Here is a 13,485-nt window from a genome sequence, read left to right as displayed (position 1 = left end):
AAAAAAAGCTGGAGAGATGTTTAGAAGCAAAGCAAAGTTTATTATATGAGAGATCTCAAGAATCGGTCTTCCCACCCATCTAGCAGACAATCGAAGGGAGGAGCACCCTAGGGGACAGGGTCAACACTTTTTATCCCTTACACAAATTACCCCCCTTCACCACTGACCCTCATCCTCATTGGCTGAGGATCTTACATTCTAAACGGGAACTACCAAGAAATGAACTTGACCAATAAGTGCATAGTTGCCCATATTTGACTGAAATTGGGAGGATAACAAGAAGGGGACTTAAGTATGCCCTCAGGAGGATAGCAGGTAGAGGGCTCAAGTATGCCCTAAGACTTAGTGCTTAAAGTCCTTCAGGCCTACTCAAACTTTGAAATAGATGAAGCCTTACTCGATTTTCACAACTGTCTTGAAAGATCTCACCTCATCTCGTTCACAAGTATCATCATTTCTTTTTTACAGATGAGGAAAAATTGATACTCATTGATTTGCCTATGTTCACATGTCTGATAGATAACAGGTAGAATTCATATTTTGGTCTTAATTGACCCTAAGATAACATACTACTTATAAAAAAAAAAAAAAAAAAAAGATGATAGAATGACTTTTTATGGTTTACAAGATATGTTATAATGTAGCTGTCCATCCCAGAGGACTCAGAATGTGGAGTGAGATATGTTTTGACATGTCCAATGTGGGCATTTACTTCTTTTTTTACTATTCATATTTACTACATCAATCTTGTTCTTTTTTCATTTTGGGGATAGGGCATGCAGCAAGAAGAGAAAAAAGAACATGAGGCTTTTCCCCTCTGCCAGAGAACTGAAAATTGATCATTAAAATGAAGGTGGTATTAGGCAAAAACAGAAGGACAAAATGTTTAAATATAGTAATATAGTTTATTAAATAAAAGTAAAATAAAATTTAAGATAAAAAAAATCATTGGTAAGCTCTATAGGACTGTGGACAATTAAAGCTCACCCAAACATAAATCAAATATTCATTTCATATAAAGACCCCACAAAAGGTGCTTGACACATAAAAATAAAAATGGCACACATGGATTGAGCAAGTTCAAGTAGTATTGCTTTCTTCCAGGGGTCCTCAAACTACTCCAGGTACGGCAGCTGAGGACGATTATCCCCCTCACCCAGGGCTATGAAGTTTCTTTATTTAAAGGCCTAAAAAACAAAATTTTTGTTTTTAGTATAGTCTGGTGCTGCAACAGTCTGAGGGACAGTGAACTGGCCCCCTGTTTAAAAAGTTTGAGGACCCCTGCTAGATTCACACAAATTGGACTTCAATTCATGATAATGACCCTTTTCATATCTACTTATATCTCCTAAGAGGTTATATTATATTCCTATATATAGGAGCAATTTAGATGTGAGATTTATTTCTTTTATTACTATACATAATATTTCAGACACTTCTAGATCCTTCTATAAACTGGTTGAAATTAAGTGATCAAAAACTAATTATTTAAATTGGGAGCATGAAATCTGTCTTTTGCTTGTTTTACCTGTGAGGATTATTCTGAGTTAAAATATTTACCAATTACTGCTTACCAATAAGTCATCAACATAATAATAATGCTATTTCTCGGACCCTATGCCCCAATATTCAAAAATAGGCTCATTGCAAAAAAAAAGTTAAGGAAGTTATTCCTTGTTGTGAATGTATGCCTTTAAGACCATGCCACTGATACAAAAATTCATTTTTTCCAAGATTTTAAGATCACTGAGTAGTCGAGACCCCTTACTCTATATTCATACCGCTACCACTGTGATTCAGGCCCTCATCTTTCACCTAGATTATTGCCTCACAGTTTCCTTCCACGTATCTCACCACCAGTCCAGCCTAATGCTAACAAAATAATTTTATTTTAGCCTATATTTGACCATGACAAGAAGTACCTTCTTACTGCCTGTAGAATAAAATATATCCCACTTAGCTTTTAATGCTCTTCATAACCTGTCTCCAAACTATGCTTTGTCTTTGCTGCCTTTGCTTTGATCTGTCCTCCCTGAATGGACTGTATTCTGCTTATCTTTGCCTCTTTGAATCCCTCCATTCCTTTAAGACCCAGCTTCTTTTAAGACCCATATGGGGTTCTCATAAATGAATGTGGAGATTACGAAATTAGGATTTATTATCAGTAAATATTTGATTTGTATACCTATTTTATATACCATGGTCATGTAAAAATTTCTCAGGTGAAAAGGGATGGCGAGTAGAAAAAGTTTTAATAAGCCCTGCTATAAGATTCAGTTTAAGCATTTTTTTCTGCATGAAGCCTTTGCTGATCTGCCCAATTACTAATCCCTAAGCTAACTTCTAAACTATTTTGTATCTGTATTCACTTTCTATTGCTGTTATGTCTTTGTCATTCTTGTTAGAATGTAAACTCCTTGTGAGTAGGGGCTGTTTCATTCTTTGTACTTGGATGATGTCTGTCACATAGTGAGCACTTATTAAATATTTTTATTGAATGATATAAAATATTATAAAATGACAAATCTTAAAAATGCTTCTTTCAGTAGGGATGACATAATATTGTTTTGTTAGATAATAGAAATTAATAACATCTTGAATTCCTGGAGCATTTAAATTGACATATTTTATTGACTGTTTTTATGTTTATATCACCATTATGCCCTGAATTCTTTCTTAGGACAAAGAAAATCTATTAAGCAAAAGCATCCAATGGAAACTCTCTCTCAGAATAGTCTCTCATCTTTCTGCCACAAGGGAACATTATGTTTTGTTATCTCTTCTCTTAGATCTTCATTAGTTTTTCAATTAATACTTAAGTTTCCTTTTATTAATGTTTCCATTTACATTGTTGCAATTGTATATAATAGCTCCTTCAAAATATTTTTTCTCTAACACATATTGTGATGACTTGGCAAATTTAGTTTGGATAGATATCTTCATTTTATAAATGAGGACACTGAGACTAAGGTTAATTGACTTATCCAATATTGTATGTAAATTATGATCAGAACTAGAACCAGTTAGTCTTGAGTGGGTCTGATTAGATGAAGTTTTCTCAGATTGAGACTAAGTCACATGATTCCTATTCCCAGAGCAGGAAAATCAGGTCTTGAGCCCTGGGTTGAAGGGTATCACGTGGTCTCTAAAGGTCAGACACTCGGGAAATTAGTGAGTTAAAGGAAGTGACAGGACCCACAGGAAGTAGACAACATTAATTAAGGATGGTTATGTCCTTTTAGTCTACCCAATGAAAAGGCTTGGGTTTTTTGCTTTTTAAATCCCCAACAAGCCTGAAGCTGGTCAGGTTCCATGAATACATGGTGGGAGTTGGGATGGCTCTCAAGTGTGTGGGCCTTTCCCTTCAGGGACTAAATAAATGCTTTCTTTTTGTACCTGAAGATGTCTCTGATCAGTTAATTTGAGAAAGGGGTCTACCACCGTTCTCACACTGTCTGTTCTCATGAATCAATCTAGTTTTTTTTCTAGGATATTTTGCAGGTAGAAAAAGTTATGAGTTGAAATAGAGATGACTGTAGACTAAGTGTAAATTAAAAAAATTCTTTTTTTCATCACAAAGTTTATCTAATTGAAATTGAGACAAGTTAAAGTGGCATTTGAAATTCAACTGAAAAGACTGAGGAATTAATATTTCTTAAATCTTAAGTCTTTTTCTGAATTATCTGAATGAAACTTTATCAGTACTTAAACTTCTTAGGGAAAGAATGTCCTTCACCAATCCTTTTTTCCTTTGAGGCCTACTATCTTTCTTCTTAGTATATACATAAAAGGTTAAGAACTAAAGCTCTTGTCTGGGAAAATGGATTAAGAATAGTAAGCACACTTAGAGAAGATAGCTCTTATTTAGTTAAGGTTGTTTTCTTTTTCGTTGCTTTGTGGAGACTTAAGATAATGATCCATCATTTGGGCCCACCCTCTTTCCCCCACCTATCCCTTGGAGGCAAAGATTTTCTTTGATTATTTCAGTTAGTGGAAATATTTCTTGGGTTTATCTTTGATTTGCTGGAGAAAAAAGAATTCTTGTAGAAAAGAGTGTTCCAAGGAATAGTTTTGGCAAAATATTTCTCTGGGGGTGTGTAAATAATGATCATCCTATTTGATGAAATAAATTCTTAACTGTAACCGAAACTCTTTGGATACTTGTTCAGTTTTGTTATAAAGTATTCTTGTTCAAGATCGCCGTAAAATGTGAATTACCGTGATTTGTGTTAGATGTCATGTCTTAAGGCATGAAGAAATGCTGTCAATTCTGTCATGACTGAAATTAAGATAAAGAGACACAATGTTCTGAGAAAATTTACTTTTATTGATAAGCAATTACCAATAAAATGGTTCTTGGCTCCTCAGCAGTCAAAAGACTGCAAAGATAGGGCTTGTTAGCTTTCATATGGTTATATGGGAAATACAAGAGAACAAGAGGTTGTTTCTAGCTCTGCATTCCAGACTTTCTTCTATTAGACAACCTCTCTTTCCATCTTGTTGCAATAAAAAGCTTACTGATGGTGTCTACTTTCATGACTGCTCAGTGTCATAGTACTAACCAACCAGACTTGCTTCAAGGACAGCTAGTATTGCGAAGATAACTAATTTCTTGGAGTTCATCTGCCTCTTGAAAGACTTTGTACTAAGATAACAGATTTCTTAATTGCATGTTGGTGTGCAGGGCTCTTTAATGAGGTAACAAGTCTACTGTAATTGTTAATGGATAATAAGATGTAAAGATGTTGTATTTTTTTGAATTAAGATGATCTGTAGGACAGCTGAATTTTAAACTAAAAGAGGGGAAAATGGAACTTTTGGACTCATGAATTTCTGAATTTAATTAAAAAGAACTCAGGCAGTTAACAGAATAGAATTAATTATAGAATGGAATCATGTAAAATAAAAAATCAATATTTGAATTTCTCAGTTTGTACTTTTATCTTTTTAAAGTAAAAATGCTCATTACATTTAGAAAATCATTTAAGAAGAGAATTGCATTTTGGACTCATGCCTGCCAGAAATAAACTACAGATTGTCTTTCTAAAATAAAATTTCAGAGTACAATTTATTATTACTTGTGTGTCTGTATGGAATATCAAATCGATGTTTTATTCTTTAATGAATATCTTTTTGAAAACAGGTAAATTCATTTGAAAAAGATTTGACTAAAAAATTTCAGTAGAACAAAATAAAATGACTGTATAATTCACTATCTTCTTTGAAAGTTAACATTTTTACTAAAATTTCCCCAAGTAGTGACTAAAAAGAATAAAAGAAAATGATAAGTTGTGTTATGGTAGATGTACTAAAGTGGAAGACCACTGAAGGATAAATATTATCATGAGATATTTGTCTTCCTCATTTCATAGAAATTTTTGAGGCTGAACAATTATAAATATCTGTAAATGCCAAAATGCAGAATTGTCATCTGTACTGTTTATACTGCAATTTAATTGCTTGTTGCAGATAATGATTTATTTCCTCATGACAAAAACAGATTTTGGTAAATAGAGTTATATTTACTATTATTTGCCAACATAGTCCAAATGAAAAATACAAAATACTTAATTTAGCAGAATGCATCTTAACGAATGCATCTTAACCTTAACTTTTTTTTTCTTCATCTTTATTTGGATAATAGAAAAACTTTCCTTTTGCAATTATAAAATCTGGTTTTAGAAGTTCCTCACACACAGTGCTCCCTCTCCAGATTTTGAACATTTTCATTCTAAGCCTGCAGTGGTTTTGTTTCCTGGTCTACACCTTCTAGCTTCCCTGATTTTCCTCAAATCTTGGGTTCTACAAGAAGTCTTTCTTAGCCTTCAGCCTTCCTTAACTTTTGTGTCTTCTTTTTTACCTCCTCCCTAATTTCCTTTCTCAGATTTATGCTCTTTTCAGCTTATTTGTACATAGCAGTATGTAGTTTTCAGTTGTGTCCCATAGAGGTTAAAAGTGAGACCTATAAGGTCATATCTAATAAGTGATATAAGAAATACTGAAACCATTGCCTCCTGGTATTTATATTATTATACTTTGCTGCTTCTTGAAAGTATCTAGAATATACTTTCTGGGGGAAAAAATACGTTCTGCCCTAAACTATTTTTCAATTTTTTTGAATTGCACTTAAAAAAATATTGCAAGTATCTATTTTCTTCCCCTTCTTACCTATTTTTCAAATTGAAAAATGAAGAAAAACAAAACCTTTGCATTGTCAGGCAAAACAAATCCCCAAATTGACCATATCTAAAATTATATTTTTCATTCTGTTTTTTGCCATCAATCTCTGGCAGCTACATGACAATGGATAGTGTGCTGGCGTTGGAGTCAGGAAGATCTGAGTTCTCATGCAGTCTCAGGCACTTGTTTTGACTCATGGTTGATTACTTAACCTCTTAAGCCTCAGTTTCTTCAACTGTAAAATGGAGATCATAATGCATCTATCTCATAGGACTATTAGGATCAAATGAGATATTAGCTACAAAGCATTTGGCACATAGAAGGCACTTAAGTGCTTTTTTTTCTCTTTTTAGGAAGTAGGTAGTTACTGGGCAACTAGGTGGCACAGAGTAGAGTGCTGGACTTGAGGTCAGAAAGATTCATCTTAGTTCAAATTCAGCCTCAGACACTAGCTATGTGGCCTTGAGTAGGTTACTTAACCCAGTTTGCCTCAGTTCCTCCTGTAAAATGAACTGGAGAAGGAAATGCTAAACTATATCAGCATCTTTGCCAAGAAAGCCCCAAATGGGTTCATGAAGAGTTCAGTGTGATTGAATTGACTGAACAGCAACAATAAAGATTTTTTCAATATGGGTCTTCTGGAATTGTAATTTATCATTGTATTGATGAGAGTTCTTAAATCTTTCAGATTTGTTCATCTTTACAAGGTTGTTATTGTATAAATTATTCTTTTGGTTCTATTCATTTACTTTACTTTGCATCAATTCATTCAAGTGTTCCGAAATTTCTCTAAAACTTTTCCCTTATTTCTGATGGTATAGTAGCATTCCATTTCCATTTCACTTGTTTGTTCACCCATTCTTCAATTGATACATACCATCCCTTTAGTTTCTAGTTTGTTGGTACTATAAATAGAACTACCTCAAGTATTTTCAATAAATCCTTTCCCCTTTTCCTTATTCTAGGCAATTGGGGTTAAGTTGGCCTTGCCTGGGGCCACACACCTAAGAAGTGTTAAGTGTCTGAGACTACATTTGAACTCAAGTCCTCTTGCTTCTAGGAGCTGTGGGGCCACACAGCTAGGAAGTGTTGTATCTGAGGTTAGATTTGAACTCAAGTCCTCTTGATTCTAGGGTTAGGGCTCTATCTGCTGTGCCATCTATCTGTCCCTGCTCTAAGTATTTTTGTATATATGGGTCCTTGTCTTCTTTGATCTCTTTGTGGTGTAGGCTTAGTAATGGTATTGCTGGGTCAAAATATATTCACAGTTTAATAATTATGGAGGTATAATTCCAAATTACTTTTCATAATGGCTGAACTTCACACTTTGCAGTTCCACCAACTGTGCATTTTCTGAAAACTTTCCAACAATTGTCATTTTAATTTTTCATCCACTAAACAATATTTTTGTGTGACCATCTGTTCAATGCTTTTGCTTCAACTATTGTTCAACTTCCTACCTGATCTCTTGAATCTGTCTTTCCTAATTCAACTCTTTACTAGCTGCCTGAGTAATCTTGATAATGCATATGTGTGATTGTTACTTGTTTAACTGAAAACCTTTAATATCTCCCGCTCCCCTAAAAACATCTTAAGTTTCTCTACAGTCTGGCTTCAGTTAATACCTTTTGTAGCTTTATTTCATACTTTCCTCTTTACAAGACTTTGTATTCAAATTATACTGACATATTAGTAATTTTTCACTCCTGTAGTTTCTTTCCCCCATTCTCTGCATTTTTGTAGATTTTTGTCTGTTTCTTAACTCTCATTCCTCCCATCCCTTTTCTGTCTGTTGAAATTTATCTTTTCAGCCTATGAAGTATCATGTCTGTCAAGCCTTGCCCAGTTCCCTCAGATGAAAGCAATCCTTCTCTTCAAATTATTATAGTACTTCTCTTTTGTCCTTATTACCTGCTTTGTTTTATGTTAATTTGTCTATATGTCTGATTTTCCCATTAGCTTAGTAGCTTTTTTGGAGTAGGTATTATGTTTCTCCATGGGTCCAACAGTTTTAATTTGATATTTCATGATAGTGTGGCAGTGATACTTGAAACCACACATTGAAGAGTTTATCAAACTGAAATAGTTTTGACTATGTTTGGGGATGAACTGATTGATTCTTTTTTCAAGAAACAGTAGTGATTTATAAATAAAAAGTAAATTGTTATATTTTTCTAATACTCATAAAGATTCTACTTTAGGTGAAGGTAGAAAGACACAGTTACTTACAAGGGAGTATTTGTGTTTATGAAATTACTGATTCTTGAAGGATGTCCAGTGCCTGGCCAGGTATATTTTGTATATTGTATGTGCATAATAAATGTTTAATTGAATTAAATGATTCTGAGATTTTTAATGATGGGTTAGCTGTAGGAAGATGGTCATGTCATAAGAAGAAATAGGGGAATAGGAATGACAGATTTTCAGAAGAAAATGAATTCAGTTTTAGAAGTGATGATGACTAATATAATTTGAAATACGATTCAAAGTTAGAGCTGGATCTATAGTTTTAGGAATCATCGTAGAGAATCTAGAAAAAAACTACTGGAAGAATTGCTTGACCATAATTGAATTTAAATTTTCTTTGACTTCCCTTGAGAGGCAGAATGGCCTAATGCCCTGCCTATGAGCACTTGAAGCAACTTTCTAAGATTGTAGATGGAGTTTCCTAATGCAAATTCTATTGTTTGTTTTAATGAAGGTTTGGCTCCTTTCTAGTTCTGTTCCTTGTTTTTTATTACCATTAACAGCATTCTCTTTCTAATTCTCTTGCTTCTTTATCCTCTTACATTTTAATATTAAAAGCGATGTCATTATAAATTTAGTATTTTCTAAACTAGGTGTACTTTATTATAATCCTACATGTAAAAATCTTCTTTACAAAAATAAAATTGTCATAGAATTCCTCAAATAGGAAGTGCCTTTAATTTTTTAAGTATGAGATTTGTTTTACAAAAATTTATTTTACATTGAACTTTTCATGAATTTATAAAATGAGTCCTCTAGTCATTTAAAATAGACATTTTTGTTTTAAGTTCAGCATGCTGTGACTAAATGAATATTTAGGTTCTTTCTACAGGTAAGCTTAATATAATCATCTCAGAACAATTTTTTACTATGAGTTTTAGTTCCATAGTGGTTCTTCTATATTGTGGCATGAAAACTGTAATCTGTTTTTATTTGTACAGGCTTCCAGGAAATTATTTGCTTACCAAGTTATAGTGAAAGGAGAGAAACTGAATTGTAGGGCTTTTAATTTATTTTTTATTTTCTCCTCAGGAAAAATATGAATGTGCTCTTAAACGAGAAAGCATTAAAATTGTGACACCAGACTGGGTCCTGGATTCAATATCTGATAAAACTAAAAAGGACGAAGCTTTTTATCATCCTCGTCTAATTATTTATGAAGAAGAAGAGGAAGAAGAAGAGGAGGAGGAGGAGGAGGATGAAGTTGAAAATGAAGAACAGGATTCTCAAAATGAAGGCAGTACAGATGAAAAGTTGTCAAGTCCTGCAAGTTCTCAAGAAGGATCAACATTAGGTGATCAACCATTTTCACCTAAATCAAACACTGAAAAATCTAAAGAGGAATTGATGTTTGATGATTCCTCAGACTCCTCACCTGAAAAACAAGAGAGAAATTTGAATTGGACCCCAGCTGAAGTCCCACAAATAGCTGCAGCAAAACGCAGACTGCCTCAGGGAAAGGAGTCTGGTTTAATTAATTTATGTGCCAATGTCCCACCAGTTCCAAGCAACATTTTGCCTCCAGATGTCCGAAGTAATTTAATGGCTTCAGGACAAGGTCTCCAAAGCTCTGAAAGACCTGAAATGATGGCTACTTGGAGTCCAGCTGTACGGACATTGAGAAATATTACTAATAGTGCTGATATTCAGCAGATTAACCGACCATCAAATGTAGCACATGTAAGTCGCACTTTAAAAAATTCCAAAATAATGGACCTTTCAATTAAAGGTTTTATATGCATTAGTCATATTTCTAGTAATATTGTATATTGTCATTTTATTTTCAGGATTAATTAGTTTTAATAGTATTTATTTAGATCAATTGAAACAATAAGAAGTTGGTATCTTCTTTAAATACTTCTATTTTAATTGTTTTAGATAGTAGAAGCTGTGGTCTAAGGAGCAGAACAGTAGTTAACAGTTTTCAAATAAATTGTCTAAAATAGTAAACTAAACAGAAAACGATGTATCTTGAACATTGTATTTATTAACATGCCTGTACATTTCTAAACCTAAAAATGAGAATTACAGTTACTAAATCATTAACATTTATACTTAAACTGATATAAGGGCTTAAAAATCATTAAGTACCTAATTAAGGCTCTGATAATTTTGTTCCACTATATATACTATATAATACATGATTAACTCTTTGATTAATTTGTTTATAAAATACAAACAGCTCTGTATATGCAAAACAAGTCAGATAGTTGGTTGAACATCTAGAATGGGAAGCATTAACTACAAGGAACATGGCTTTATCCAAAATAAGTCATACCAGACTAACATTTATTTCTTTTTTTTACAGGATTACTAAACTAGTAGATGAGGGCAATGCTATGAATATAGTAATCTTGTTTTTAGCGAATCTCAGTGATTAATGATTCATTGTAAATGTGATGGAAGGGCCTTATTATGTACCTCGGGGATTTGTTTGACCTTGTGCTGTTTATCTATGTCTGAAAGTCTGGAGAACCTCATCTTTGCAAATGACCCAGAGCTGGAGCCATAAACTGGTAGGGTCCAAAAGGCTCTAGAGAATCTAGAGCATTAGCTTGAATCTAATGAGATGATATCTAATAGGGATAAATGGAAAATCTGGTTCTTTAGGTAAAACCAAACATGAGATGGATGAGGAATGGATAGACAAGTTCTGAAAAGGATTTGGTAGTTTTGGCTGGCTACAGATGTACTTAGTATGAATCAGCAGTGTGGGAAGTGGCAGCCCCAGAGTTGTGTGAATTTTAGGGTTCTGGCTTCCAAAAATAGGGAAGTAATCCTCTGTTGGACTTCATCTGGATTATTGTGTTCTGTTCTGGGTGCTACAGTTGAAGGACCTTTTTCATCTGGAAGATGTTCAGAGACAGCTGCAGTGGTAAAGATCCTTGAGTCTTTGACAGGAGAATTGGTTGAAGAAACTGGTCATATTTAGGAGGGGGAGAAGAAGCTTTGGGACATGACAGCTGTATTATTTGAATAGCTGCTATCATTTTGAAGAGGGACTACATATGTTCTGTGTAGTCCCAAAGAACAGAATCTGGAGAAGGGACTAGATAGAAGTTGTCAAAAAGCAATGTTTGACTTTCTTCAGGAAAAATTTCCTAACAATTGAAGTTGTACAAAGGTGGCATGAATTGCTTTGAGAAGTTTCCAGTTTTGGGGTGTCTAAAAGCAGAGGCCACATAATGATTTTTTAAGTATATTCTAGTGATTATTATTTTCGCATGTGAATGAATTGCACTAGAGGGCCACTGATGTTCTTTCCAACTTTCAAATGCTATGCTTCTGAGTTAAAATTGGAGAGGAATAATAACTTGGAGTAAAATTTTGAAGATTTAAACTGTAGTTTACTATTTTAATAATTAAAATTATTATTAAATTTCTAAAGTGGCAAACATGTTACATTATTATGTTAAGTTTGCTTTAATAGAAATTTGGAATCCTTAAATAATAAACATAAAATAAAGTTGCTATAAATATTTAAAAGCATTCACTCACTGTACCATTTCTTATGAGAGTAAAGTTTGGAGAGGACTTGCACAGAGGAAAAGGGACTGGAAAGAAAATAAAATAATTACTATAGTAATATTGTACAGTATTTTAGAAGTGGATTGATTAATTCCAATGGGTTGCTCTTACTGGACATTTTTTTGTGGGCTACCATGAACAGGCAGAGCCAGGTACATAGAGGAATGTACTCTCAGGAAAGCCCTTATGCTTTTAAAACTGACTAGAAAGAGAATGAACAGCAGAGGAAAATTATGGCTTATTTGAAGGTACTTTAGTTTATGATTAGCTGTTTTAGGAACTATTTGCCTGTATCTATATGCTATGTTAGAAAAGCACATGGGGTGGACGGGAGCCAGCTTGAAGCATATTGTAACATTTTTAGTATGAGCATTTTTACCTTGGAAATTGGAGAATTACACACACACCTACTTTATTGCAGGTCATTTAGTCAGTGTTGGAGAAACACACGTAGTGCTCTTCCTCCTTGTCCCTCCATACCCACACGCCCCCTCTTCATTACAGGTCATTCTGGCAGTGTTTTTTAAAAGCTAAGTATGCCAGCTACTGTTCTAGAAACTGAAGATGCAGAGACAAAAATGAAAATGGTGTCTGCCCTCATGCAGCTTTTGTGAGGCCAGGTCAGAAAGTTAAATTAATGCTTAATTGTCGAGTACTTTGAATGTTAAGGAATTTCTAATTTGGTTTGGTGGTAAGTAATAAACCATTGAAGATTTCTGAGCAGTGCAATAATGTGAGTTAATGTATATTGTTTTAGTAGTGGTAAAAAGTTTAAAATGAAAGACAAATGAAGAATTGGAAGTAGGGAAATTGGTTGGGGGACTTTGACTATATTGTTACTTGTGAGAGTAAAAGCAAAGGTGACTGATGGCAAATGATTAAGGTTTAGTCCATTGGACTTGGTCATTTTCATGACATAGACATTCAAGAAAGGTGTAATCAAAAATGACTTTAAGACTTTGAGAAGGTTTGACTAGTAGGAAAATGGTAATGATGTATATAAGTAATATAAGGCAAATTGATAAAATGGGAGATTATATTATTATAATGATCAAATTTGACTCCCAAAGAATTGGAAAAAATCACCTTCCTTTCATTACAAAAATGGGTGTATAATATTTCATATATTGTCTGATAATGTCAGTGTGTTGATTGGTTTTTATTTAACTGTTTAAAATTTTTTTTTTAAATCATTGTTAAAAGGAAAGACTATCTGAATAGTAGAGGTCAGTGGTTACATAAAAACATTAACAATGTTAATGATTTTTAAAAGGAACGAGGGAAATTTTGAGGGAGAAACATGGTTTTTGTAGGGAGGATTTTGTAACTTTCTGATTTTGGGGTAAAAAGAAGAGGCCCAATAGACAGTTGACATTGCTCTGAAACTTAGGAAGGAGAGGTGAGAGATAGAATTACAAATTTAAGGATCATTTTTAAATGAATTGGATGGTCATTAGGAAGAATGTAGAGATGATGACTGAAACCCACATATAAAAAGAGCAGAAAAAACTAGCGAAGAATGCAGAAGGA

At 33.7% G+C, this 13,485-nt stretch overlaps 1 protein-coding gene across 4 annotated transcripts in view; it reads left to right on the top strand.

Annotated features, from left to right (window-relative positions):
* Positions 1–13,485, top strand: part of PAXIP1 (PAX interacting protein 1) — a 74,741-nt gene that overhangs the window by 20,325 nt on the left and 40,931 nt on the right. For 3 of the 4 annotated variants that reach the window (XM_031939505.1, XM_031939508.1, XM_031939507.1), the window contains one exon: positions 9,460–10,107. The exons of the other annotated variant lie outside the window; for it this stretch is intronic. In XM_031939505.1, coding sequence (XP_031795365.1) covers positions 9,460–10,107 — 648 coding nt within the window. The remainder of the gene's footprint in view (positions 1–9,459; positions 10,108–13,485) is intronic. 4 annotated transcript variants of the gene reach the window in all.

This window comes from Sarcophilus harrisii, chromosome 5 (genome assembly GCF_902635505.1).
Source record: "Sarcophilus harrisii chromosome 5, mSarHar1.11, whole genome shotgun sequence".
Lineage (NCBI taxonomy): Eukaryota > Metazoa > Chordata > Mammalia > Dasyuromorphia > Dasyuridae > Sarcophilus > Sarcophilus harrisii.
Note: the sequence above shows the minus strand (reverse complement) of the source record. Positions and strands in the feature narration are given on the sequence as shown.